The sequence below is a fragment of the Trichoderma atroviride genome, chromosome 3 (assembly GCF_020647795.1).
Source record: "Trichoderma atroviride chromosome 3, complete sequence".
Classification (NCBI taxonomy): domain Eukaryota; kingdom Fungi; phylum Ascomycota; class Sordariomycetes; order Hypocreales; family Hypocreaceae; genus Trichoderma; species Trichoderma atroviride.
The window spans coordinates 1,677,662-1,703,777 of record NC_089402.1 but is presented as its reverse complement, the minus strand read 5'-3'; the positions used below and the strand labels follow the sequence as shown (position 1 = coordinate 1,703,777).

Sequence of the window (26,116 nt, the reverse complement as noted above, 5' to 3'; positions counted from 1 at the left end):
ATTTCTTGCCTTTCCTCCTATGAAAGCGGCTGTCTTTTTTCTCTTCTTCTCCTTTTATCAAACGAAAGTTGTAACATATGATGATGGCTATGAGAGGGCGAGTAGGAGGATCCTGTTGTCGATACCACCTTTTAGTGTTACTTATCTATTTAGTAATTTTTTTCTACCTTTGAGGCTCATTCGATCGACTGTTTGAACGTAACTACCCAGCCATCCATAACATCCATGACTAAAATTTCCAATGTCAATCGTAAGATTAGTATAAACTGTACGTGTATTCAAATTATATATATTTTTTTTTCCTGCTTTTTGTACTGTTTTATATGTCTACCTACTCCTTTATCTTGGCATCCGACTTGGCCGGTCTCTGTCCAAAGATGGTACTGCCAACCCTCACTTCGCTGCTTCCCTGAGCAATAGCTCCTTCGAAATCCTCGCTCATCCCCATGCTCAGCTCCAGGCTCTCGGGACTCAGTCCAAGTTCCTTGGCCACCAAATCCCTCTGCTCTCTCAAGGCCTCAAAGTCCTCATTCTCGTTTTCCGCAGTGGTGGCCTGGCTACGAGCAATGGCACCAATGGTCATGAGGCCGAGGAGGTTGAGGCCAGGCAGATTCTGGGCAATCTCACGGCAGAGAGAAACGGTGTCCGCACCGGGACTGCAGCCGGACTTTGCCTCCTCGCCAGAGGTGTTGACCTGGACGTGGATGTTGAGCTTTGGCAGGTCCGGGATGGACGTCCGCGCCGAGTTGAGCAGCTGGGCCTTTTTCAGGGAGTCGACGCTGGAGACGCAGAAGAGGTTTGGGATCTTGGCGAGGTTCTTGCAGTGGCCGGACTGGAGGCCGCCGATGAAATGCCAGTGGATGGTTCGGGGCAGCAGGTCTGCCTTTTGGGAGAGTTCCTGGGCGTAGTTTTCGCCAAAGTGGGAGTGGGAGGCGGGTGTTTGGTGGAGGGCGAGGATGTCGTTTGCTGGCTTTAGCTTGGAGACGGCGACGAGGCGGACCTGGAGGGATGAGTTAGTCTGAAAAAGACTTGGATTTTTCCTGTCTATTGTCTATATATACTATGTACGGCTGAGCGTGTGTGTATAAAGATGTTATATGTGAATGTATATCAATATTGTAGTGGTGGTGATGAGAAATCAAAATCATCACATTCTAGTGCTTACATTTCGACCTTGAGCGGCTGCTGCGATGCGGTCCTTGACGGAGCTGAGCTGGGAGATGAGAGCTTGAGCTCTGGCGGGGTCGATGCGCATTTCTTCGGTGGTGTTGTCACTCATTTCTTGGCAGTGTAATATTTCGAGATTTTTTTTTTAAATTTGAGATTTTGCTTTTTGCTTTTTGGCGGTGACAAGTTGGAATGAATAAGTGAATGAGTGAGAGAGGGCGCTGAGAAGTGTGACTGAGATCGGCTCATCATCGGCTACCTAGGGAGGTAGCAGTCCTGCTGTAGCGACTTGCCACTTGGACATTTACAACTGGACAACTACTGAGAAATTATAACGGCAGCAGGCTTCTCAATTGCATTTCGTAATTCGGTAGAATTATCAAACAGGCTCTTACAATCCGGGCCCTTGTCGTGGTTTTTCATTTCTGTCGCTTTCTCCTCTTGTTTTGGCGATAGGGAACAACACGGTGGATGAGCTCGAGATGGCGACCGACATCAAGCAGAGCGAAAGCTCAACGCCATCTAAAAAGCTGGCCTTTCAGCCCAATTCACAGCACACTTCGGATGAATTCCTGCAAGCCTTTTTAAACCCGTCCTTCGATCCCATCTCATACATCAACGCCAACCTACCGCCGCTGGCACAGAAATCACCGGTGCCCACGTCGAATCCCAATGCCGTGCCCCTTGCGGAGCTCGCCACGCAGTCCCAGACGCTGCTGACACAGCTGGACGCTCACACAACCAGGCTCTCGGACACGTTGACGCAGATTACGGATGACATTCTCCGCAGCGGGAGCAGGATGTCGTACGAGGTGGAGATGATGCGGGGAGAGGCGCTGAGCCTGGAGGAGCTGCTGTTTGAGAAGCTGGCGGAGGAGATTAAGCTGTTCGTGCCGGGAGGGCTGAAGAAGGAGGGCGAGGCCAAGGAAGAGGGCGAGAAGAAGCAGTCTGAAGAAGAGAAGCACAAGGAAAGGAAAGATTCTGTGGCAGAAGACGGGAAAGAGTTGGAAGCAAAGGCAGCGACAAAAGCGGAGGCTGGTGCTGGTGCTGGAACTGGTGCTGGTGCGGTAGGAAAAGAGCCAGATTCTATCAAACAGCTACGCACACTCACGCTTGTGCGCGAACGCTTGGATTCCGTCATCAAGACATTCGGCGATGCCATGGAGTTCACCTTTCCACCTTCTGAAGTGTCTGTCAGCTCCGGGTTCCTATCTGTCTCGGCTCCAGAGCCTGGATCGGAACTGCAGAGCTCAGAGGAAAAGGGCCAGCAAGTGCTAAAGAAGCTACGAGAAGAGATTTCAACCCTGCTCAACAACAAGGACGATCCTGTTTCCGGAATCGAGAAGGCTGCTGAGAGGATCGAGAAGCTCAAGGAGCTGACAACAGTGTGGACGGGCACTGCGGAGGAAAAGGGCAGGACGAAATTCATCGAGAGTCTGGCCAAGATGGTGGAGGACAGACACCGCGAGCTGCTGAAGGAAGTCGACGTGAAGAAGAGCGAGGCTATTCTTGCGAGGGGTGAGGCCAGTGGTGGCGTGGCGGCGAGAGAGGCCGTGGCTGAAGAAAAGGCATTGCCTGCTGGGTTTGGGCTGATGAGCCAGCTGCAGAAGCTCCGTGGCGGATTGTGAGGAGATGAACCTTTTTTTTTTTATTCCTTTTCCTTTTTGCCATGGTCATACTAGAAATGTGACCTGGTCATGTTTGAAAGAAATATAAGGTAGCTTCTCAGAGCCTGTGTTACACCGGACCTGGCTTGGACAGATGAGATGATGGAAGATGAGTAATGACTACAACAAATTCTGCCACTCACACGCCCTCAATCAACGTAAATGATTTATTTTGTGTCTTGCTTACCATTGTATATATAGAATTCGTTTCTCGCAACATACAGGGCCAGCCTTGCGGTTTGAAGCCTAATTATAGGGCGTTATTAGCTGCATTGCGCCGTTTCGGCTATGACGCACGCCGGAAAAGGCAATGAGCAGGCCAAAGTACTTCCATATGTGGCATAGCGCCCATTAGACGTGCAGTCGCGAGTACACGTACTGCTAGCCGGCGGGTACTCAGGCCGTACACTGTACCTAGATTCTCGATACAGAATCACAGTAATCAAAGTAGAAGACACTGCAGACGTACAGCATGCTCCATAGACGCCTCTTGCCGTCGGCTCAAACGGGCCAATCACAGGGCGTTTGTAACTGAGAAGAGCCGCTAGATCGGCGGGCGGTGAAGCTGCCCGAAATGGCATGCAAGTGTGCTAAAAGAGAAACTGAGCTGAACAGGTCACGCAGGCAGAATGACAGCGGCTTAGGAAAGCGACAAATCACGCAGGATGCGGTGGCAGAGGCGGCTCAGATGGAGGCGGGAAAAGATGATATTTTATATAAAAGTTGGATATCCATTTCATGTCTATTTAGCTATTGATTTTACTTCAGCCAGAGCTTGATTATGCTTTTTTTCCGTTTTGTCTTGAGCTCAGTTGGCCCCGAGTTTGCTGTGACTTTGGGCTAACAAAAAAATCAAAGCGGCAGAAAAGTGACCTGAGTCGCCCACACCTCTCACTAATACCGTCGTACTAATACACCACCCCCAGACTTAGACGCAAGTCCCTGCTAGCCAGGCTTTTGCTCCGAAACCTCCAAGCAGCAGCATCCAACATCGCCTTGCAATCCGCACAGCTGACCATTCCGCTCTCCGCTGCTCGCTGCTCAGCTGCCGCTGCCTTGTCCTGTCCGTGCTGCGTCCCCTCAAACAGTGTTGCACAAGAAAAAAAACACCAAAAGCACCGTCTTCGCCCTTGCACCAACGGCCTCTCGCTCCCTGATCCGCAATGGAGGCGAGCGAAGGAGTCGCCTCCGCCGTGGGCGTCAAGCTGGACCGCCGCTCACCAGGCCCAGCGTCCCAATCCAAGCGTGACCGCAAGCGCCAGGCCCTCATTGAGCGCCTGTCGGTCATGAACGACAAGCTGCAGCGCGACCGAGACCTCACCTACCGCGACCAGCTGCAGAAGATCCAGTACGAGGTCGGCCTTGTGCAGCGCTTCGACCCGTACGCCTCCAACGCCCTCGAGAAGGCGGCCGAGCTGCTGCAGGAACACAGACAGGCCCAGGGGCCGCCAGTGCACGCCGATGGCGCCCGAAGCCTCATGGACATGGCGGGAATCCGCTTCCCAGACTTCATTGACGAGGTGGAGGACCTGATTGAGATCCGCGACTTCCAGCTTGTGCAGTCCAAGGTAAGAAAGAAAATGAAAAAGAACATGTACATCCCATATACACATACGGACAGGGGAGGGAGGTAGAAGAGGAGAGGAGAGGCAGCACAACTTTTCTTGTCGCTCTTCTTTTATTTCTTTTTTTCCCTTATTCTCTTCATTTTTTTTCCCCGTATCTCTACAAGGTGGCGTCACTTATAAGCTAGGCTAACACATGCCGTGATTTGAACAGAACGAATATGAACGAAAGGTGCAAGAATACAAGAACACGCACGCGTACAAGGTCGAGACGGCCAAGCGAGAGCATCGAGCCCTGACCGAGACGCTCCGCGACCGGCTGATCAACAGCCTCACACAAAAGAAGAACCGCCTAAACCGAGAAAAGGAAGTGCTGGAGATTAACGACTCCAACGCCCTGCTGCTCAATCCAAATCAATTCAGCCTGACCAACCCCGCCAGCCCCGGCGGTGCCCATGGCAAGCGTGCGACCCGGCTGCGCAAAGATGCCGAAGATCTCCAGGTCTTTCCCGACGGCAAGAAGCGCAAGCGCAACCAGGGCGAAGACGACGGATCGCCGGTGCCCTCGCGCCGGGCTCTGGATCCCAACAGCACGACGCCCCTGTGGCAGTCGGAAAAGGCCCGCGCCGCCGCCAAGCAGAACGGCCCCGTCTACAGCATCGACAAGCTCTTTACAGACAAGGAGCTGTCTCTACACTACAACACGGCTGCCCTCGCCGCCCACCAGTATGTGCTGCGCAACCGCGGCAACGGCACTGCGTCGTCCCCCGACGACAGCGAGTTCGGCAATGGCGACAGCAACGACATGGACAAGGACGATGCCGACTCTCAGCCGTCTGCTGCCCCCATGATGGAGCGACAGGTCTCGCATGCAACTCGCAGCACTAGGGGGTGGGGCGAACCAGAACTTTTTGGACGACAAGATTCTGGGCATCGAGGGCATCGCCAACTTTGAGATCCCTGCCAACCTGGACCTGATGCATGCTCAGGAGCCGCCCAAGATGCCGCCGCCGGTTCCCCAGCAGTACCTCAAGCCATATCCAAGATCCGCCGACCAGAACTTCCCCGTTCCCCTGTCGCAAGATGACATTGCCTCTGATCTTTCCGTCATGGGCCTGTTCAAGCAGTACGACCAAACCCACAGGCCCGGAGCTCATCTCGATGCGTCTAGTGGTCTGCGTAGGATTCTCGAGGCCGTGGCCGTGCCTTACCACCAGGGCCGATATGTCGCTTTTACGAGCGCTGCTCGCGATGACCCGGAGAATCTCCGTGACGCTCTCGGCATCCCTTCCAGCAACATTCGCGATCAGCCAAGCCCGATCCACCAAAGCCTCTCCTTGGCAGCCCTATCGGCAGCGGCAGCAGCCCCGATGAGCCGACAGAGCAGTCAGACTGGTGGTGTGGCTATGAGCCGCCAAGGAACCAACAGCAGTGGCCGTGGAAAGGGACGTCGAGGCTGAAATCAATCAACCAAAAAAGTTCAATGATTATGAATTTTGGCTACGCAATGTACACGCTGTCTTTGGGCAAAGATGAACAAAAAAAATCTCATCATAATAAAAAGCGACGACAAAAAAAAAAGGAAAAGGTCGAGTACAGGAATATTAGCATTTCATGGCATGGCGAAGCGACGGCTGGCGTCCCGGTTTTCTCTCTTATAAGCTCATTCTCTCTCTCTCTCTCATCTATATCTACTTTTCCACCGGAAAGGGGGGAAAGGGAAGAATAGCTCCTCATTTTTTATTTTCTTTCTTACATTCTTTCCATTCAAGACCTACCTCATCTTCTTAGTGTTTACACTATAACTTTTCTTTTCTCCTTTTCTTTCATTCTACTTCTCTTTTCTTCTCCTTTGTTAGTTACCGCGCCATGTTGTTTCTTTTACTTGGACTTGGTGGTTGGGTATTCTCCTAGCTACTTTCGATATCAACCATGAGGTGGTATCGGGACTTTTCTATTTTTGTCTTCCTTCTGCGGTTTCTAATTATATACGCCAGTGGTTCGATTCTATACGTCTTTTTCGTTTTCTTTTTTGTTCTCTCCTTGTGGCATCTCCTTATGGCGGTAGTAGAGAGATGGCGCAGGCATTGGATTGCTGCTGCTATCACAGTGATGATTAGATCAGGCTGGGACAAGGGCCTGGGCATGACTACAAAAAGGGGGGGCGGAGACTTTGAGTAAGGAGGATGCTGTTGCTTTGATTTTCTGCAAGCTGTGTTTTGGGTTTGGACCACTTTTGGTTGGACTGCTGCTGCTTCAGTGCTGGCAGCATGTTGCTCTTTACATGGCAAGTAATACAGGAGACACACAGATAGATGTGTATTGAAAAAATTGAAATGATTGTTCTTGTTCATTATACAAATCTCATCCGAGCCTATTTCAACGCTAGCTAAAGCAAAACCACCCCAACAATCAGTCAAAACATTCAACATGCTCTACCATGCAAGTTGAGTTACATTCTTGCACACCCCCCTATTTAAAAGCAGATATAGGCGCCGATTGATGCATCCCAAAGGTAAAAAGTTCCCAGCAAAATCCAAACTGTCTTTAGTTACCGAAAACCAAAGCTCGCACCTCAATGCTCTCCCGGCCCTCGGCATCAGGTCTCGTCCTGGGATCAACAAAAGCCGTGTGCGGCGTCCGTCCCCCAGTCTTGGAGCCCGCCTTGAGGGAATCGCTGTCGAAGCACTCAATCAGCAGCCGCTCGTCGGGCGTCATGCCGCTGAAGTAGTAAAACTTCTGGTCCGGGTTGTAGTTGACGGCGGCGGTCTCGCCGTGGTAGCCGTCGGCGTAGCGGTGCGAGATGGGCGTGACGTCCTTTTCGTCGAGAGTAGCAGAAGCAGCGAGGGCCAGGGGAGAGGCCTCGATGGGGCCCTTGTTGAGGCTTCGCCAGACATTGACGATGCGGTAGCGGCGCTTGAGCAGCTCGTCGGCCTCGTCGGGGAAGTAGCGGCGCACGCGCTTCTCGGTCGAGGCGGCGGTCTGGTCAATGTGGACGCGCAGGACGGGCGCGCGGCTGGCGTTGGGATCCGAGCGGCGGATGGTGTGGTCAAAGATGTAGATTTTGTCGGCGCCGGGGATCTTGTCCAGCAGCAGGCGCTCGACCTCTGGGTAGTACTTGTTCTTGATGGAGTCGTCGTCGACAAACTCCGTTTCTGCGGAGGGGGGATGCCCTGGACGAGCTCAAAGGCGTCGCGGTTGACGTTGAAGTCGGATTCGCGGCCGCGGACGTCGTGGATGACGACGTCATGGAAGTCGTCGCCGTAGTTGCGGCGGGCGAGCTCGGGGCTGTGGCCGTCGCCGACGAGGTTGAAGGGGACTGCGCCGTCGGCGGGGGCTGTGAAGAAGTTTAGGTTTGCGGTGACGTCGCCGCGGGGGACTGTGGAGATGACGGCCATTGTTGTGTTGTTTGGGGTGTTGTTGAGAGTTGTGAGGATTGTATGTTATTCTTTTGATCTGTTGTTGATGCTCTTCTTGTTATTCTTGTCCTTGGAGTGGCGGGGTATCAAAGTGTTCTATAGATGACGGAGGATTATATAGATGACTGGACGCTGAGATGAGATTGATCGTTTGATTGATTGATATTGATGGAAACAGATTCAAGCTTCTCTTCCCCAATATATATACTAGCTACCTCGTCATATCCGATTTCAAATCCATCCGCATCACACCCGGCCAGTGGCTCGACTTTCCATGTCGTAGCTTGTGAGCACGTCACAGCGCCGCGCAGCTATTCGTCCAATGCCATTTGTAAGGCGTGGCTGCTTACCCAAGCAGGTTGCCGAAATAGGGACGGTTTTCCCGATGGGGGTGGCAGCACTCCAGAAGAAGGTTTGTAACACTATGTGGTGCAGGTTAAGCGTTCTAGCGTGAAGAAGGTCGAGATGGTGCGATTACATGCCAAGATCCAGTTTTTTCCTTTCTTTGGGGTTGCCGGATATAGCCGTGCTTTTCCTTTACTGTAGGTACACATGAAATTACGAGATGCCTACCATTTAGAATAAACGGATTGTTTGCTTCCAGTACAATCTCTCATGTTGGATTTAGTAGGCGGGAGATTGAAAAGCCTAATTTCGAGGTTTAGTAATATCTGATGAGGGGAGCCGCGGGAACATGGTGATGGAAGGGGAAATGTTTTCCTATTTGTAGGGAATAATTCCAAAGAGCCGGTAGTCACTTTGTAATAGGCTTGGTTCTAGCGATCTACCGAGGTAAATTCATCGACTTGCTCGACTACTGCATTGCTTGGTTCGGCCGATCCTTGATGAAAATTAAGATTTCCGTGAATTTGTATGATTTTTACCTCATGGGCTCAAGGCTGTCCTTGAAAACAAAGGTGGCAACCAGTTCATTGAAATCCTTCGGCACTTGGTATCCAGATGTAGGGTAGCAGCCGGCCATTCCTCAGCTACTCAATATACTCACTCAAATTGGCTGAATAACGGAATCTCCCGCGCTTCTAATAGGCTGTGCATCCAATTTGCAGCTTGTGCGTAATTGACGTCATCGCCGATAGCCGACTTCAAGCAGTACTACACATGTCAGTATCTGTAGATGCAGTTGAGATGGAGCTTCTTTTCTTCTAGTTTGCTACAATATCTGAATCGCCCATCTTACAGAAGCAAAGCGAAGCGATAAGAAACATTGAACCCAAAACCTAACAGAGCATGGGGACCCCTAAAACCGAATGAGATTCTCCTCGCAGCCGGCACATGCTTATGAATATCCTCCGCATTTCTCATTCGGCACAAGAGCGGGATGTCCTGCATTTGTTAAAGCCGAGACTTTTCCATAGAGGACTATTACTAAAGGGGGGTTTCCTTTGGCCGCCGAAATGAAATGTGCTGCCGCGGCCCGCTCTTTTTTTCTCCCTTCTGCCGCCAAGTGCCGCCAGGCCAATGTAGCAGCCAAGCAGCCAAGATACGAAACGGCGATCGCTTGCGTCCAGATTAGCAGCAATTTTGGCCCCGTTGCTTTAAGGCCCTTAGCAGTACTAGTTGGTGGGTGCAACGTGCGGCAAAGCCGTGCCTCGCACATACTGCGGCGGCACGGCAGTTACTGTATGACTTGTGAGAATGAGCGTGAGCTGAGTTTATGATTTAGAGCCCATCGTCCCGCGTTCAGGGGCTGCAAATGCCTAGTGCAGCAGGTAAGCACTCAGCTCACAGAAGCGGCGCGCACCGCCGAGGCACAACGTAAGCCCGCCGCTGGTTGCCAGTCGCTAGATCCTGCCGCAATCTCTCAATGCTCGCAAACACTTGATGATCCAATGGCGGCACGATCCCTAGATTGCCTGCGACCCTGTCCGTCCAGCGCAAATGTGGCTATATTTAGCCTGCGCACTGTCGGCGGCGGCTCGCTGCTCCGCCAATGACCTCGAGCCACGGCCGCAAGGCGACTAGCGAACGGCGCACTTCAGTTCCAGCTCTATTGCTAGCACTCCATTAGCGGGCCGTGCTGCTTCTCGTCTCGGGAACGTCATGCCTGCCCTCGGGCTCTGCATCTCCAGCCCTTGGAGCTGAACCAATGCTTGTCTCGACAATCGCCCGGTAGACCTCGCTGCTCTGGCTCGATTGCCGCTTCTGCCGCTGCGTCTCTCTTTTTTCCATCCTGCGAGCGAACCCTTGTTCTGTTGCGTCACCGATCCGTTGCGGCCGGCGAGCTGTGCATGTTCAGTTCAGCTCTCAGCATGTCCTAGCCTAGCGCCTGGGCCTCACCAAGCAGCCAGCCGACGGCGCGTCTCCGAAACGCGGATAGCGAGAGAGACAAAGAAGGAGAGGGAGGGAGAACAAGCGAGAGAACCATCTGCCGATTGATCAAACGACTGTGTGAGCGACGCGCGGGACAGACCGGGCGACACGGCGTAACAAAGACATGAAAGCCCAACACGGCCTGCAATCATGTCCTCACCGCAAGCCGTGGCGACGACGCTCCAGACGGGCTTCACCGTCGCAAACCCGCGCCAGCCCGTCCTGTCGCCCGCATTGCCCGACCGCAGCGTGACGGCCGACACCATCGAGGACGCCTACGTGCGCTTCATCTTCTACTGCAACCCTGCGCTGCCGCCGGACGCAGACACAAACAGCCTGCGCGAGGCCTTTGCGAACCCGCCCAGGAGCGGTGGCAAGAGCTTCAGCCCCTTTGTCATCTTCGAGCTGGTGCGGCGCTTCTACCGCAAGGAGATCAAGACATGGACCGAGCTGACCACTACGCTGGGCGTCGAGCCGCCGGACCTGGCCAAGGACGAGAGCGTGCAGAAGATTGCCCAGTACGGCGTCCGTCTCAAGGTATGTTGTCATCTGCTCGCTCTTCGCTTGGACCAATGGAATGACATTTGCTAATTCAACTTGATCACCTAGAAATGGATGAACTCGATGCATGTCAAGGCCTTTTTTGAATATCTGATGGACATTGAAAACGATTACTGGACCAGCATCCCAGACGATCCAGATCCTACCGGCCGGCCTGTACGTGACGGCGTGGCCATTGAAGACGACATGGCCCTGAGGGCTCTTTTGCCTCACATTCGCCCCAAGCGAGGTCGCCGAAGGCCAGAACCCGACGACGTCGCCGGCTCTCCGGCCGCCCAGCGACCACGCCTATCGCCCCCGTCGGCAATCGATGGCCATCGGGGCTCGTGGTCCGCCCATCCAGATGCCCGGGGCCAGGTGCTGCCGATGGACCCTTCCCGGCCGGGCGCCGTCGCTGCTTGGAGCTCCAACGACACCGTGCAGACTCCGCTGTCCCGATATCCCAACTCGGCCATAACGCCGTCCACCAGGAGCTCGTTCTGGGACGACGCGCTGGAACCTCGTTCCGCCATCACCCCGTCCAAGCCTAAGCTTTCTGCCCACCGACGAGGCCCTAAGAATGTATCGTCGGCTTGGAAGCCACAAGGAGCCGACAGCAGCGTAAAGCTGCGAGGAAGGCCTCCGATTCATCGCACGCCCGTGGAGCCGCCTGCCAATCCTCCCAACCCTCCCATCGCCCCCATCGCCCCCAACGCTCCTCACCCTTCGAACCCTTCACCCATGACTTCGTGGGCCCCGACACCCGATAGCAACCCATCCGATCCTCCTCCTGTTCAGGTGGCTCCCAAAGACCCCATACCAATGATGCCCGATGCAGCTCAGATGCACCCGCAGATCCGTAACCAAGTCTCCCCATATGCGCAAGTAGATGCGGCTGCACCGCTGCAGTCGGCGCAAGTACGCATCATGACGCCCACTGCGCCTCCTGGCCTTTTAGTTGCCGGAATGGGTGTCAACCCTCTCGACGCTGGCGCCAGACCTGCTCGTCCCAGCATATCTTTGCAAGTCCCCGAACGACAAGGAGGCACAGTTCGGCTGGCAACACCACCGCTACCACCACCACCAATTCCAATGTTACCAATGAATGGGCAGCCAGCAAATGATCTTCCAACGTTCCCGGGTGCTGGCCAAGGACTACCACCACCGCCACCGCCGCCGCCGCCGCCGCCCCAGGCTCCTCCACCACTGTCGCAGATGCCGCAGGCTAATGGCTGGGACCCCTTTTCACAGCCGTCTACGGCCAGAGCAAACGATGCAAATACCGTCCCAACTTCTGCCGGCTCTGCAAGCCAGGCTGGCCCAGAAAAGGATGTGCCAAGATATTTCTTTGAAGATTTGGACGACCGGACCAACCTGGACGGGCTAATATCCTACTTCACCCATGTACTGCACAATTCCGACTGGGTGGACCCTCAGGGGAACCAGCAAGAGATAGCAGGGTTAGACGAGTGTACCGCCATGGTCAATGCCACGATCGAGCACATGTACAAGAATGCCGAATCCTCCCAAGCCTTTCTGATCAACCTGGCGGCATTGTGCGGCGCCAAGATGCTCATGTCGAATCGTCCGAGATGCTACCGAGTCGAGACCTCAGAGGGCGTTTACAGCTACTACTTTGATTGGCAATATCGGTTTGGCCCTCTCAAGGGACAGTTTACCATGACTCATAGTGTACCAGTGACGATGTGGAAAAAGCCTGGGCCGGAAGAGCGTAACGAGGCATCGCAGCAAGAGGAAGAAGGCCTGACAGCGCAGCAGTGGCAGGCCAAGTATGGCGCTCTCATGGATGAAATTGAGAAGCGAGACCGGGAACTGTTTGATATGCAAAACAAGGTAATAGCGGCAATGAAGGGGGATCCCATTTGAGAGTTGTGATCAAAAAAAAAAAAGATACCTATTTGCTTTTTGATTTCTTTTATATCTTTCTTTTATATACTTGCAAGTCCCGATATCCTCTTTGAACGGATCGGGAGGGAAGGGAAACAACGCTTTGGGCACTGAGATTTGGGGATTAACTAACATGGGCACACACTTGGAGTACATGCTGGGGCACTGTGACTGGCCAGGGCATTGCATATATTGGAAGGATGGAATTTGATCACTGCATATGAGTGTGGGGGGGGCATACATGGGACACATTAAGCATGCAGAGAGAATTGCAGGCCGTCGTTGTGTGGAAGCATCGTGCCGGGGCTTATGCTGGCCTTGTAAGACATTTTAACTACAGGCATTGGGTAACATTGAACTCTTTATATAATATTGATAGGATGTGGAGAGGGGAGTATATATGAGCATGCTATCAACTGGCAAGAGACCTGGACAGATGGCCAGGGGGCTTGTCTGACAACTTTACATCATTGCCGTACTTTACCGAGGGATTGGAATGTGATGTACTATTTGAGTGGTTGTTTTTACATGATACGTTTGTTTGCATTACATGAAGAGTGGTTGCGGCTATTCTTCTCATCCTGTTTGAGCGCTTGCTTATAAGTACACACAATTATCCTTTTCGCTGCTAACATGCTAGCAAGTGGATGATGATGATGTCGATCTTTCCTTTGATGATTTCTCTGTACAGTATGGAGTGGATGAGGAATACAAGAAATGTCGTGTGGCCTATAAGCTTTCGAGGCTCGACTTGCTCCGCAGTTTAGTACCAGACCGTCAAGTATGTCAATACATGCTATCAATAGATACGGTATTTAGCAAGTGATTTGGAAACAAGCGATCTTCGTTGGTAGATCACTTCAGTAATCAAAAGGTTGTCTCTCGGATGTTGGTTGGTGGGATGGGTTAAAAATAGACTAGTATTATCTTACACCTTCTCTTCTCATTTTACGTCATTTCTCTTGTCAAAAAAACCACAAAGGCCATCGATATAACGGCTCAGTACGAGATACAACTATGTTGATGCCACTATCCGCGACGGAGGGGCGGCTGCATCTAGTCTTGGGGCCCCGGCTTTGGCTTGCTGGGAGATCTCCCGGGTCTGAGATTACGGGACCCGGGCTCGAATAGCGCCTGTAGGTATCAAGAGCCCGTCCACTCAAGGGCGCCTTCAATAAATGCGTGTGAGGACAGAGCAGTGTCAGCTATTGGACCTTGTTTCTCCTAGCCGTCTGGCGAATTGCAGCTTAGTTGCTCTCCAATGCCGGTGCGGCTCTCCGCTTACATCTCTGGGAGCACTTGATGCCTCTGCGAGTAAGCAGCAGATCCTACGGATAGGAAAGCCAGCCAGCACTAGTACCCGTTTCTAGCGACAACCCCCCCCCGCCATACAGTGCACAAGGCGAAAAGCTGGGGGCGCAACAGCCAACCAGACGCTGTGACTGGCCGCCACAGGCCAATCTTGCGGGCTGCTAGTGTCATGCTCTCCTTCTGCAGTCTTCTGTCTGTGGAGAAGCGCGACTCGAACGCAACCTACTCGCTTCGCTCCCCGCAAAAAAAGCTCAGCGTCAATACGCACTGGGGAATTCTTTCCTGGCTTCCGTCTAGGGGATGTTCTTGGGGTGACATTTTCTCCCACTGTGTGTGTTTGTGTGTCTCTGAGACTTTGTTGCCACCGTAAACGTTCAGGTACCTGCACAGTTGGTTTGCGTCAATGGCCGGCTGTCGCGTGCTGGGCGTCCCTCTCCCACGTGCTTTGGCTGCGTTTCCATTGTTCTTTTTTCTTCTATTTCCGGCAACGCCGAGAATTAAACAGGCGCCTCTTTTCCCCTTTGCACCAGCACCGCTCTTAGTTTTACTAGCGAAACATGGGGGAGGGAAGAGGGCAGAAAGGGGATAGAAAATGTCTCTTTTCCAAGGATCTCGGAGCAACAGAGTGAGATTCGAAGCGTGTGTGTGCAGCCATTGTCGGCGCATTGATTCCATGGCACAAATCCTTCGACCTTCTGGCTCAGGGCACGAATGTGCTGCAAAGGCCTCGCGCATCCCTGCTAGCGGCTGCTGGAAACCCCAAGCCCAAGGATCCGTCCCCCATGGCATCCCAGTTTTTTCCCCCGGTTCTGGTGGCTAGTGACTCTATTACAGTACGAGACAGTACGATACTATCGACTCGTTGCCGCCTTTTCCTCAAAGCCTCACCGTGTGTGCAACGCAACGCTAGAGCCTGCCGGGGGGGGGCTGACTGACTTACTCGGGTCTGGATTAACACGGACTCGTCTGGTGCTTTGGTGGTTTATTTTCGCCTCCTGGATCTCCTTCTCTGCTGTCTCTCCGGCTCACATGCTGCTTTGTTCGCCCTGGCGCCACGGCTCAAACTACCGGATCATCGTGTCTTGCCGGTCCTGGACGACGGAGTTGCTGTTTGTGCCTCTTCCGCCAAACATCCTACCCCGTCCAGCCAAGATTGTCTTTTACTTGGCCTTCTCTGCTTTGCTTCTGGATTCTGGTCTTGCTGCTTACTCTGCCCAGAACAAGGCACTCCACTGAACGGACTTCTAGGCCCGTTTCTCTATTTTTTCTGCTCCCCTTCTCCACGCCCAAAAGCGACAGCGGCCCGGTGGACCAAACCAAACCGGCCTCGAACTACTGCGCAAAAGAAGCGAGGCGTGGCCATCAGAACTTGGATCCGGAACTAGCTGGCGGTGCCTTTTTCTGCCCTTTTCCTCTGGCCTCTCTCGCCCCCGGCTGGCATCGCATCCATCTCTCGTTGTTTCCTCCTCTGCCCGCCTCTCATTTTCCCTTTTGCTCTTCTTGCTGAGACACCCACCCCGGGCCGACCTGCCATTTGCGCTGCGCTGCACGCACTACTACGATTACATACCGCCGTATCCGCTCTCGTCTCCGCCCAGCCGTGCAATCGAAGCACGAGGGCGAGATTGCCAGAGGGGGATCGGGTCGGATCGATCCCCACATCTGTTGTGCGTGGTTGACGCTTCCCCGGATTTGCTGCTCGTCGGCGTCGGCCGCGCAACCACCGCCATGTCCTCGTCGGCGTCGTCGCAGAGTCGGGTCGACGAGATTACAATGTACGTCCCTTTTTTTTTTTTTTTTTTTTTTTTTTTTTTTTACATATTATTAGTAATTCGTCTGCGTCTGTCTCTTCCTTGTTCCCAGGACTTGAGACATGCGCTGCCTGTCACAGACATGTCTCGTGCCTCACCTTCATCACCGCCACCAGCCGCTGATACTGCAGCCAGAGCCGGAGCTGCAGCCGAAGCTGAAGCTGAAGCTGACCGTATCCGCCACAGAGCCTCCAACGAGTACCATGTCTCGTCGTCCTTCTCAGCAGAGTCTGCAGACCGCTCAAAGGCGCGGAGCAGCATAAACTTCAACTCCAACACGGAAGCAAAGTGAGTCCAGCCGTCCATTGTCTGCTCCACCACGTGGCGAGCCCTCCCTTCTTCAGCCCTGAGCCAGTCTAATCTGTCCATCTCCCGTTTCCCCCGTGTCTTAGAATCAGGAACCCACTCATCGGCATCCCGCGACGGACTCTGCTCAACGATGTCGACGACTTCTGCCGCACAAAGTCGCTGGAGGACTATCGCTCCATCATCCGCAAGGGCGCGCTTGTTGCCCAGGACCCTACTGGCTACGAAGACATCACCGGCTCCGAGGCCCTGAGCCCGCAAGAGGTTGAAGCTCTCCGCAACGAGGTGCTGCACAAATGGCGGATCCCCTGGACGCTGTTCCTGACCGTCGTTACGTGCTCCATCGGTGCTGCGGTGCAGGGCTGGGATCAGACGGGGTCAAACGGCGCAAACCTCGCCTTTCCTCGTGCTTACGGCATAGACTCTGACAGCATCCACGACAAGCTCGTTGTCGGCCTCGTCAATGCTGCGCCGTACATCGGGACATCGCTTGTCGGCTGCTGGCTGTCGGATCCCCTAAACTATCACTTTGGCCGCCGCGGAGCCATATTTGCGTCTGCCAACTTCTGTCTTTGGCCCGTCCTGGGGAGTGCCTTTTGCAATACGTGGCCCAGGCTGCTGATATGCCGTCTGCTTATGGGCGTGGGGATGGGCGCAAAGGCATCTACTGGTGAGTTGAATTGGCTCTTCACATTTGGCTTGTTGACTTGTTGTTAGAAACACAGCTTTTGACTAACTTGGACTTCCATCGATAGTGCCCATCTTTGCGGCAGAAAACTCACCAGCCCCCATCCGAGGCGCTCTCGTTATGAGCTGGCAGCTGTGGAACGCGTTTGGGATTTTTCTCGGGACTTGCGCTAACCTTGCAGTCATGGGAATCGGTGCTGAAGCTTGGAGATACCAGTTGGGCTCGGCTTTCATCCCGGCTGTGCCACTTGTGTGCCTTGTTTACTTTTGCCCCGAGTCGCCGCGTTGGTATATCAAGAAGAACAGGTATAGAGATGCTATGCGATCTTTACTCCGCCTCCGAAACAACCCCATCCAGGCCGGTCGCGATATTTACTACATACACGTTCAGCTCGAAGTAGAGGCCGAGTTCACCGGCTCTAGCAACTATGTCAAGCGATTTATAGAACTCTTTACCCTGCCTCGAGTCCGTCGCGCGACTCTGGCCGCCTTTACCGTCATGATTGCGCAGCAAATGTGTGGTATCAACATTATTGCCTTTTACTCGTCTACTGTCTTTCTGGATGCTGGAGCAAGCCAAACCGGATCTCTCTGGGCCTCGTGGGGGTTTGGTCTGGTCAACTTCTTGTTCGCCTTTCCTGCCGTGTGGACGATTGACACGTTTGGTCGGCGATCTCTCCTCCTCTTCACCTTTCCGCAGATGGCATGGACGCTGCTGGCTGCAGGTCTCTGCAACCTGATACCCGGAAAGAATGGAGCTCATCTGGGCTTTGTTGCCTTCTTTATTTACTTGTTTGCAGCCTTTTACTCGCCAGGCGAAGGTCCTGTTCCGTTTACGTATTCCGCCGAAGTGTTTCCTCTGTCACACCGTGAAATGGGCATGGCCTTTGCGGTAGCGACCTGTCTGTTCTGGGCGGCTGTGCTGTCCATCACGTTCCCCCCTGATGCTTGCCAGGCTAGGTGTCACAGGTTCATTTGGATTATATGCGCTCTTCAACGTCATGGCATTGGTCATGATTTTCCTCTGGCTTCCGGAGACGAAGCAGCGAACGCTGGAAGAGCTGGACTACATCTTCGCCGTGCCCTCGCGCGTCTTTATGAAGTATCAGGTGACCAAGACGTTGCCGTGGTGGATCAAGCGATGGATCTTGTTCCGGAAGGACGCGACGCTCGAGCCGCTGTATACACTGGATGTGGCTGAGCACCACGACTCGGAAGAAGGCGAGGATCAGTTTGAGAATGACAAGGCCAAGGTCGAGTTAAAAGACATTGTTGGCTTTACGCCGGTGGCCGTCAATCCAAGGCCGCCTTCTTCGGAAGCAGTTTGATTTGGATGCGTTTCTGGTGTTTCCTTTCCTTTTGGATTTTTGTTGGAATTTGTTTTTTCACTCTCCCCATTGATTTCATTTTGAACGGCGGTTTTCCGCTGGCAATTTTTTCATATTTCTTTTAGGCGTTGATTTGCTGGAATCATTGATTAGCGGGCGTGTGTTTCATTTCTAAACCTCATGATACCACGGATGGAAGATGGGATGGGAACCAATTTATGGCGCATGATGGAAGCGATACCCCAAGTTTTCTGTTTTGAATTAATTTGATTGCTTTTTTTCTTTTTTCTTTTTTCGTTCCACCTATTTAAACGATGCTGAAACATGTTGATCTGAGCTGGTGTTGTCACTATTGGATAGCATTTTCTGTTTTGGTTGTCTTACTGTCAGCGTTGTGAATTGGAAGACAGCGAGAGAGACAGAGAGCGGGAAACAGAAAGGAGAGACATTTTTGTGGATAAAAGATGTGGATGATCTACAATGCATATACGATTGATTGCACAGACAAGACATTAGATGAGCCTGCTATATAATATATACACGTGTATATGAGGCAAGAAAAACTCGTATCATTGCTACCTGTACTATGTGATTTTCTATCTTTCACCTGGCAGTCTGATCAAAGTCCCGGGCAGAGGGATCTCTATGCGTACCCCGAAAAGGAAAGCAATGCGAAGCCCATCCGATCTGCTGCATCTGCACTTCTCCGCACCAAGGCCCCACGATGATTCGAACAAACAATCGATCAATGACGGGAGACGATCTGTATCTTCAGGCTTATCTATCGCTGCCCAGTCACAGCAATTGGTGCTGCCGCTGCCTTGCTGCATAAACAGATCGCGGGTGGAGCTGCGATGCGTTTGGAAAAAAACGTCATTGGCCCCACTGCAGCAACTCGCGATGATACCTTGAAATGCAAGACGTCGAGGTTTTATGGAGTTTGAAAAAAATGTCTGGAGATGTGAGAGGAGAGTAATGAATGCATGGGGCTCATCTACGATGTCGGTAGCAGCGGATGATGGGGTTAGGTATGATATCATCACGGATTTGCGGACAGCCTCGGCAATCTTTTCCAACTTTTGGGTGTGAGAGAATATGAGGGGAATCCCTGAGACGAGCTCATATGATGCTGGGGTCTATTTTTGTTTACATTACGCTGATAAGCAAGAGGTCATGACCAAATATGCAATACCAAGCTTCCTGATCGACAGGCAAGGGTTCAGAGGGTAGGGGGGAGGGGGAGGCGACGATCTTTTTCCTTGTGCGAGTGACGATCGGGAGATGGAGCCCATATGGTGGGATCGCGGGATGGTGATTGGGCGATGAAGTTGATGATGGAATTTGCTGGAGCTGGTGATGTATACGAGGGAACGTTTGGGCTCGAAAAGTCGATGGCATCACCGGAAGAGGTATCTGGTACTTTGCGAATGCTGCCATATCGTATAGTTCCAAATGGCGGCATCGTCCTATCTGTCAAACCGTTGGAAAAGTGTCCGTCGCGTTGCGGCCCGCTTTTGGAGGAGCTGAAGAAGAGGAGCGAGTGAAATATGCGCAATGATGGAGCTCGCGGTGTTTTTTTTTTTTTTTTGGTGTGTGTGTACTTGTATGTGCGTGCGTGCATGTGAGTGTGTGTGTTCATCCTACCAGATTGTGGAGGGGAGATCTTGAGACGGGGCGAGTGAGATGTGACAGTTTTGCGAGATGCGCGGTTCACTGGCTGAGTCAAGTGCCTGGATGCTTTGGAATTTGATTGTTGCGCTCTTCTTTCTTTCTTTCTTTCTTGCTTTTAATTAGATCTCGAACTGGTGTTTGTTTATGCGTTTTTCGTTGTGGCCGGATCAGGGCGTCGTGGTTATCTATCGCGTCTATGCAAGCGTTAGCTGTCATTCATGGCATTTCAACGAGTTTGATTTGGGTGTGTATGGTCCCTTGGCCGGCAAGGCGGGATGGCTGTTTCCGATTAGGCCGTCGTGCGAGTGGCCTGCTGGGCCTTCTAACGTCGTTTGGATGGCTGGATGGGAGCTGATGGCGATCGGGGTTGAATCTGGTAAGAAGAGCAGAGGCTAAGGCATGCAGCTTGAATGGCGGTGGCGGAACAGCGGGTGGACCACGATGATGATGCACTCTGCTACGTGTTGCTTTCTGAAATTGACGGCAGTTTCTTTTTGTCTCGGCCGTCGATAGTTTAGCAAAAAAGGAACAAGAGAAAAGTGAGCCTGTCATTACAATTACCGGCACAACGCACATGCCGGCTAAGGCTCAACAAGGTTTGGCCGCCGTTTGACTTGTGAGCCGTAGCGTCAGGGGAGGACTAAGGGGAACACGGAATGTTTCAGCGGCTGTTTTTGCATCTTCCTTTTCTCCTTCTAGCTCGACTTCTGGACAATGCGGTTGGATACCAGAGTTGAGTCAGCTTTGGCGATGGATACAGGTGGAGAGGCGTCAACAGTACAGTATGCCGTGGTCAGGGGAACAAACTGGCAGTACTAAGATCGAGTATCTATAGATAGTGCCCAAGGTTTGGATTCGCACCGAATCTCATCACCTAAAGGCGCCATGGCGTCGGGAGAGGCAACGCGGCCGATTGGGCCATAAGGAAAAGGAGGGCTAAAAGGGGAAATTGGAGAGCAACATGCAAGGCGTTTTTTGAAAAATAGAACCGCAAACAGGCGCAGAGTTCGTATACGTTCATTGCAAGCTTAATCTCATTCCCGGCGTGAGATGGTCATTTTCGACGTGCTGCCAGAATACTCGTAAAGCCCCGGGTGCCTGGGCCTGTTCGTGCGCCCAAGACATGGAAGACAAACAGCAGCACTCCACTCTGGCTTCGCTACTGAGGTGGCTGATACCGACTCCATTCACGGCCCATTCATTGCGGGAACCTCAGCGTCGCTACCCATTAGTCAATGGACTTTTCCAAGTTTTTTTTTTCTTTCCAGAGCAGAGACTGGGGCTGGATTCTGGACAGAAAAGGCGTCGCGTGGCCTGGTGGTCCGTTTCCACTGTACTGCCTCGCTGAGGGACAGGGATGCGCTGCAGGGCTCGCCGCAAGGGGACCAGCATGAGGAACATGAACTGCGGCCCCCCTGCATGGTGGCTTGCAGTCGGCTTACACATGTATGCTCCGGCGAGCAGCAGGCAGAGAAATGAAATTGTCGGTGGTTGATGCAGGTTGATGAGCTTGTGTGAGTAGAGGGTTAATGGATGAAGATGGTGAATTCCAAAAATGGTGCGTGGAAAGTCCCGGGACCAAGCAGCTGTACTCGGTACCTCGGTGGGCGGTAGCACCTGTGCGAGTCTACGTCTGGTGCCTGCAGTACCACGCCGGCCAGGTACGTGTATCGCATGCACCATTGCGTGCACCATGACATGCACCATTGCGTGCCACGGCGCCGCACCGCACCAGGCCCCGGCGCCTTTTCAGCTGTCTTGCGTCCCCTGTAGCGGCTGCTCCACCTCGTATGCGGTACCTGGCGCCCCGACTGGCTCGCCCACCTGCCGCCACCAGCCGCTACTGCACGCTCTTGTACCCACGACTTGCGCGCCGATCGCCCCTTTCAACCAGGGCCTGCCAGCGGCCAGTGAGATCGAGAAGCTCCTCCAGCCGTCGTTGGCTCTTGTTTCACCAGTCACGAGTTTTTTTCCCACTCTTGCTCTTCTTTTGTCTTCCCTTTCTTCTTCGCAGAGATCGTCTGTTTTGCAGCTTCGAACCCGCTCATCCCTCTCCACAATTCCGACTCCTCCCTTATCCCACTCGTTTAGATTGATTTTTTTCTTGGCTACCTAAAAGGATCCAACAGCTGTCCTCTCGTTCTTTGGCCCTGGTTCACTCGTTTTTTTTTTATATATCCTGAAACGCCCCTAGTGCCCTCTTGGTATTTACTTGCCTACCATCCTCTCACCTCTCGATTCACTCGTCTCTCACTCGTCTCTCACTCTCACTCCTGTCACCTCTTTTTTTCTCTTAGAGTTTGCATAGAGATTTCCTTTTCCCTTTTCTTCACTCTTTCTTTGTTCGTGTTTTGCGCATTGTCCCCTCGCCTCTCTCGCTTCGAGCCCATCCCTGGTGTTGGCACGGGCCTCTCTTTGGCATTTCGTATCGGACATCTGACATCTTTATTGCCATCCCGGACCGAGACTCTGGGGTTCTCAGCATCATCAGCGAACTCTGCATTATTCGTGCATCTTTGACCTGTCATTTGTTCTTTTTCGGGCTCTATCCTGCAAACTCAACTCACCTGGAGCGGGTCTTCAGCAGCGGCCTTTTCTCGTCCGCGATATCTGAAACGTCGCCCTCGCCGGCTTTATTTATGCCCCCTGCTTGGCACAGCGCAGTCTCATCGTGGGGTGCATTGTGACGCTGTTTATTAGACCACACCACCCGCATCCTCTTTCATGCCGTGTGGATATTCTGAGCTTTAAACAAAGCATTCGGGCTATCCCTTGTAATCTTCTTGTTCTAGAAAAAGAAAGACGCAGGAACAAGAAGCCTTAGTCGTCTGTTAGCTTCATTAAGCCGCAACACCACACCACACCACACCACACCACAGCCGCGTGCATATCCAACCAATTTATAGCCCTCCTGGTATATAAACAGCGCGGGCTACCCAACTCATCCTTTGCTCGGCACCTGTCGCAGCCCAGAGGAAATTTTCACATGGCGAATAGGCAATCTTCTCGCGCCTCTCGGAGCTCAACTGGATTCATCCCCCTCGGAGGAGGCGATTTCCGCGACATGGACAACGACAATCCCGGCGGCATCCCCCTGGCCCCCTTGACCACCGTCAAGAGCAGCGCTTCCACCACGGGGGCCAGAAGGCCGATGTTCAATGCCCACAGCAACGACGAGCACAATGAGAAGCATGGCATGCACCACCGCCATGCCGGCCGTCGACGGAGGATGGACGACGAGAGCCTCAAGCGCAGACAGACCGGCGAGGACGTCAGCATGAACGCCATGGGCCGGCTGTACGCCAAGATCATCGGCTTCTCAGTCATCACGCGGTACATGGTTTACGTCGTCCCCGTCGGCATCTTGCTGGCAGTCCCTCTGATTGTGCTTCCCCTCACCGGCCACAAGAACGACATCCGCCTCGGCACCAACGACGGCGCCCACGGCCCGCCTCTGTTCTACCTCTTTCTCTGGATTCAAATCTCCTGGCTGTCCCTCTGGGGCGTCAAGATGGCCGTCTGGTTCCTCCCCCACGTCTTCATGTTCTTCTGCGGCATCGTCAGCGCCGGCACTCGCAAGTACGCCACCGTCCTGAGCAACCTGACCATTGTCATCTCCATCTTCTTCTGGGGCCTGGCCTCGTGGCTCACTTTCAAGAGCATCTTTGCCCAGGCCTACTCTGATGGAATTACCTGGGTCGTCAACCTGGAGCGTGTGCTCGGTGCCTCCTTTGTGTCCTCTGCCATCCTTCTTGGCGAAAAGGCCGTTGTCCAGCTTATTGGTGTGTCGTATCATCAGCGATCCTTTGACAACCGCATCAAAGACTCCAAGAGGGAAATCCACCTCCTGGGTCTCTTGTATGACGCCTCTCGAACACTCTTTCCCATGTACTGCCCTGAATTTGCCGAAGAAGATTATATCATTGAAGATAGTATCGAGATGATGCTCCGACGCAAAGCTGGCAAGTCTGCCGTGGGTGGTGTTGCTCCTGCGAGGATCATTGGCGACGTCAGCCGGTTTGGTGACAAGGTGACATCCGTCTTTGGCAACCTTGCCAGTGAAATCACGGGCAAGCACGTCTTCAACCCCAACTCGGCCCACTCCATTGTCATTGAAGCCCTGGAGAAGAAGCGATCCTCCGAAGCCCTGGCTAGACGTCTCTGGATGTCCTTTGTCATCGAGGGCCGGGACGCGCTCTACCCCGACGACGTGGAAGAGGTTCTTGGACCGGCTTACAAGGTAGAGGCCGAAGAGGCCTTTGAGGCCATTGACACTGACGCCAACGGAGACATTAGTCTCGAGGAGATGCTGCGTAAAGTTGTGGAGATGGGCAAGGAGCGAAAGGCTATTGCCGAAGGCATGAAGGACATTGGTCAGGCCCTAACAGCATTTGATAAGGTCTTGCTGTTCGTAGTGTTACTGATCACTGTTTTCATCTTCCTGTCCTTCTTCAACAGTAGCCTTTTGACAACCATTGCCACCGCTGGAACCGCTCTTTTATCTCTTTCCTTTGTCTTTGCCGTTACCACTCAAGAGTTCCTTGGTTCCTGCATCTTTCTTTTCGTCAAACACCCCTACGATGTCGGTGATCGTATCGAGATTTCCGGCACGCAGATGCTTGTCGACCGCATTTCCCTCCTGTACACCGTTTTCACGCGCACCGATAGGATGCAGGTGTCCCAGGTTCCCAACATTGTATTGAACAACCTCTGGATCGACAACGTTACCCGAAGCAAGGCCATGTCGGAGAGCTTCACCGTCGACGTCTCTTTTGACACCTCGTTTGAAGACATTGAGCTGCTTCGCGTGGAGATGGAGAACTTTGTCCGCGCGCCCGAGAACGCTCGAGACTTCCATCCCGACTTCAGCATTGGCGTTGGCGGTGTCAATAACCTTGACAAGTTGACTCTCAAACTCGTCATCAAGCACAAGTCCAACTGGCACAACGACCGCGTCCGGGCCACTCGCCGCTCCAAGTTCATGTGTGCTCTGGCCATTGCTATGAAGAAGGTTCCCATCCTTGCTCCTGGCGGCGGTGGCGAGGCTCTCGGCGGACCCACCAACCCTTCTTACTCTGTGGCCGTGACCGATACCTGGGCTGCTGAGAGTCGAGACAAGGCAGCCAAGGCAACTGATGCCGGACGCATGGCACCGACAATGCACCAGACCCCAGAGGAGCAGATGGAATCGGAGAAGAACGCAGCCTCTGCACTCAATGCAAACCGAAACCTTGCCGTGGAAACCATGGGTGTATGGGATTCTGATAACCGCTCAATCGCATCTAGAGACCCAGGCGACCAGCCGGATCTTCTGAGGAAGGAGAGCAGCCAGCATGGCGGCCGCCGACGAGCGGGCGAGGGCCTTACCGGACTTACACCTTCGGATAGCAACAATGGAACATTTCCTACGAGCCCTAGAATCCAGACCTATGATGAGGAGGCCCAAACTGGAATCCCAGCATCTCAGTTTGGCGCTCACCAGGAGAACGGAACGTCTGTTGGTCGCCAGTCCAGCTACCGGGGCGCCAGCTTTGATGTGAGCCGTAACGAGGACACACTCCACCTGCACCCCTCGGTTCAAGCCCCTGGCCGAGGCCTTAGCGTTGGTCGACGCCAACGAGGATCGACAACCAGCAACCCTCACCACGAGACGTAATCCTCTCCCTTTCCAATGGGAAGGCACCTAGCTGAGGAGCCAAAATACTCTCAGTCTCGCGGCAAGCTACGAAGACTGAGCAATTTGTTCAGATTGGAAGACCACCACTGTGATGCATATAAGCATTCACTGTGAGTGAGGCTTGCACAGTTTCTTTATTTCTATATTTCGGCACTTGGATTTTGATTTGTTTCGATACAAAACACAAAAACACTGGGACAGGTGGTTCATGGTTATTCTTTTATATTGCGTTCAAAACGAGCCCTGCTGTACGCTTACGAGTACAACGAAGGGCGGAACTAGGTTTATTCTTGTTTTATATTTCATCATGGAGGGAGTGGAGGAAAAAAGCATCATCAAAATTCGGGTTTCTTTGGATTGAATTAGAATTTTCGGGAATCAAGGCGCTGAGGCTGGCGTGCCGGCCCTGCAGCATCTTTTGCATGAACTCTTTAACACTACATACTAGCTTTTTTTATTGCTCTCAAAGCCCCCCACACATTCACTTCGTCTCCTTTTGTCACTCTACACCTCCCCTCAGATATGGCTTTACATAGCAATAGACTTGCCGATTATGCCTGGCCAGCTGTACTCTATTATTTTTGGTTGTGTGATGTTTTGATGTATTGAATCTTGTATAATTGCCCATGTCCCCTGTCTCTCGTATAGTATTTCAAATACTATCCTATTGAGCAGCGTCAGCCACGAGATTAAGGGATAGGAGACAGGCACCCAAGCAAGGTAGCATC

At 52.9% G+C, this 26,116-nt stretch overlaps 10 protein-coding genes across 11 annotated transcripts; 7 read left to right on the top strand and 3 right to left on the bottom strand.

Moving 5' to 3' along the window:
- Window positions 1-256: 256 nt before the first annotated feature.
- TrAtP1_005788 (uncharacterized protein) lies at window positions 257-1,351 on the bottom strand. Its single transcript, XM_014089060.2, has 2 exons — window positions 1,166-1,351; window positions 257-1,000 (listed from the first exon to the last, which is right to left on the bottom strand). The coding sequence occupies exons 1-2, from the start codon at window positions 1,277-1,279 to the stop codon at window positions 332-334; spliced, it is 783 nt and encodes a 260-aa protein (XP_013944535.2). The 5' UTR covers window positions 1,280-1,351; the 3' UTR covers window positions 257-331.
- Window positions 1,352-1,470: 119 nt separating this feature from the next.
- TrAtP1_005787 (uncharacterized protein) lies at window positions 1,471-2,971 on the top strand. The gene has a single exon (XM_014089061.2). It carries the CDS (start codon window positions 1,650-1,652, stop codon window positions 2,793-2,795), a length of 1,146 nt encoding a protein of 381 aa, XP_013944536.2. The 5' UTR covers window positions 1,471-1,649; the 3' UTR covers window positions 2,796-2,971.
- Window positions 2,972-3,997: 1,026 nt separating this feature from the next.
- On the top strand, window positions 3,998-5,354 carry TrAtP1_005786 (uncharacterized protein; the record flags this gene model as incomplete). The annotated part of the gene is made up of 2 exons (XM_014089062.2): window positions 3,998-4,402; window positions 4,614-5,354. The coding sequence occupies 2 exons, from the start codon at window positions 3,998-4,000 to the stop codon at window positions 5,352-5,354; spliced, it is 1,146 nt and encodes a 381-aa protein (XP_013944537.2).
- A 46-nt stretch (window positions 5,355-5,400) lies between these two features.
- Window positions 5,401-5,859, top strand: TrAtP1_005785 (uncharacterized protein; the record flags this gene model as incomplete). The annotated part of the gene is made up of 1 exon (XM_066112863.1): window positions 5,401-5,859. One exon carries the CDS (start codon window positions 5,401-5,403, stop codon window positions 5,857-5,859), a length of 459 nt encoding a protein of 152 aa, XP_065968949.1.
- A 1,042-nt stretch (window positions 5,860-6,901) lies between these two features.
- TrAtP1_005784 (uncharacterized protein) lies at window positions 6,902-7,666 on the top strand (the record flags this gene model as incomplete). Its single annotated transcript, XM_066112862.1, has 1 exon — window positions 6,902-7,666. One exon carries the CDS (start codon window positions 6,902-6,904, stop codon window positions 7,664-7,666), a length of 765 nt encoding a protein of 254 aa, XP_065968948.1.
- A 1,477-nt stretch (window positions 7,667-9,143) lies between these two features.
- TrAtP1_005782 (uncharacterized protein) lies at window positions 9,144-13,067 on the top strand. Its single transcript, XM_066112860.1, has 3 exons — window positions 9,144-9,399; window positions 9,503-10,686; window positions 10,759-13,067. The coding sequence occupies exons 2-3, from the start codon at window positions 10,300-10,302 to the stop codon at window positions 12,574-12,576; spliced, it is 2,205 nt and encodes a 734-aa protein (XP_065968946.1). The 5' UTR covers window positions 9,144-9,399; window positions 9,503-10,299; the 3' UTR covers window positions 12,577-13,067.
- Window positions 9,844-10,008, bottom strand: TrAtP1_005783 (uncharacterized protein; the record flags this gene model as incomplete). The annotated part of the gene is made up of 1 exon (XM_066112861.1): window positions 9,844-10,008. One exon carries the CDS (start codon window positions 10,006-10,008, stop codon window positions 9,844-9,846), a length of 165 nt encoding a protein of 54 aa, XP_065968947.1.
- A 1,783-nt stretch (window positions 13,068-14,850) lies between the features above and the next one.
- Window positions 14,851-18,563, top strand: TrAtP1_005781 (uncharacterized protein). 2 transcript variants are annotated; one of them, XM_066112858.1, is made up of 4 exons: window positions 14,851-15,683; window positions 15,906-16,007; window positions 16,112-16,695; window positions 16,781-18,563. In XM_066112858.1, exons 1-4 carry the CDS (start codon window positions 15,637-15,639, stop codon window positions 17,911-17,913), a joined length of 1,866 nt encoding a protein of 621 aa, XP_065968944.1. In that variant the 5' UTR covers window positions 14,851-15,636; the 3' UTR covers window positions 17,914-18,563. The 2 variants fall into 2 exon arrangements, with proteins under 2 accessions (XP_065968944.1, XP_065968945.1); XM_066112859.1 differs by lacking the exon at window positions 14,851-15,683 and having other exon boundaries at window positions 15,740-16,007.
- Window positions 18,564-19,259: 696 nt separating this feature from the next.
- TrAtP1_005780 (uncharacterized protein) lies at window positions 19,260-19,679 on the bottom strand (the record flags this gene model as incomplete). The annotated part of the gene is made up of 1 exon (XM_066112857.1): window positions 19,260-19,679. One exon carries the CDS (start codon window positions 19,677-19,679, stop codon window positions 19,260-19,262), a length of 420 nt encoding a protein of 139 aa, XP_065968943.1.
- A 3,018-nt stretch (window positions 19,680-22,697) lies between these two features.
- On the top strand, window positions 22,698-25,367 carry TrAtP1_005779 (uncharacterized protein; the record flags this gene model as incomplete). The annotated part of the gene is made up of 1 exon (XM_014088905.2): window positions 22,698-25,367. The coding sequence occupies one exon, from the start codon at window positions 22,698-22,700 to the stop codon at window positions 25,365-25,367; it is 2,670 nt and encodes an 889-aa protein (XP_013944380.2).
- Window positions 25,368-26,116: the final 749 nt, after the last annotated feature.

Bases quoted from the DNA above. Each gene is read 5' to 3' on its own strand.
- TrAtP1_005781 (XM_066112859.1), top strand. From the start codon at position 15,802: ATGTCTCGTGCCTCACCTTCATCACCGCCACCAGCCGCTGATACTGCA. The intron at 16,008-16,111 runs GTGAGTCCAGCC...CCCGTGTCTTAG, and splicing joins AACTCCAACACGGAAGCAAA to AATCAGGAACCCACTCATCG. The intron at 16,696-16,780 runs GTGAGTTGAATT...TTCCATCGATAG, and splicing joins GGGCGCAAAGGCATCTACTG to TGCCCATCTTTGCGGCAGAA.
- TrAtP1_005788 (XM_014089060.2), bottom strand. From the start codon at position 1,279: ATGAGTGACAACACCACCGAAGAAATGCGCATCGACCCCGCCAGAGCT. The intron at 1,001-1,165 runs GTAAGCACTAGA...TCATCCCTCCAG, and splicing joins CAGCCGCTCAAGGTCGAAAT to GTCCGCCTCGTCGCCGTCTC.
- TrAtP1_005782 (XM_066112860.1), top strand. From the start codon at position 10,300: ATGTCCTCACCGCAAGCCGTGGCGACGACGCTCCAGACGGGCTTCACC. The intron at 10,687-10,758 runs GTATGTTGTCAT...TTGATCACCTAG, and splicing joins AGTACGGCGTCCGTCTCAAG to AAATGGATGAACTCGATGCA.
- TrAtP1_005787 (XM_014089061.2), top strand. From the start codon at position 1,650: ATGGCGACCGACATCAAGCAGAGCGAAAGCTCAACGCCATCTAAAAAG.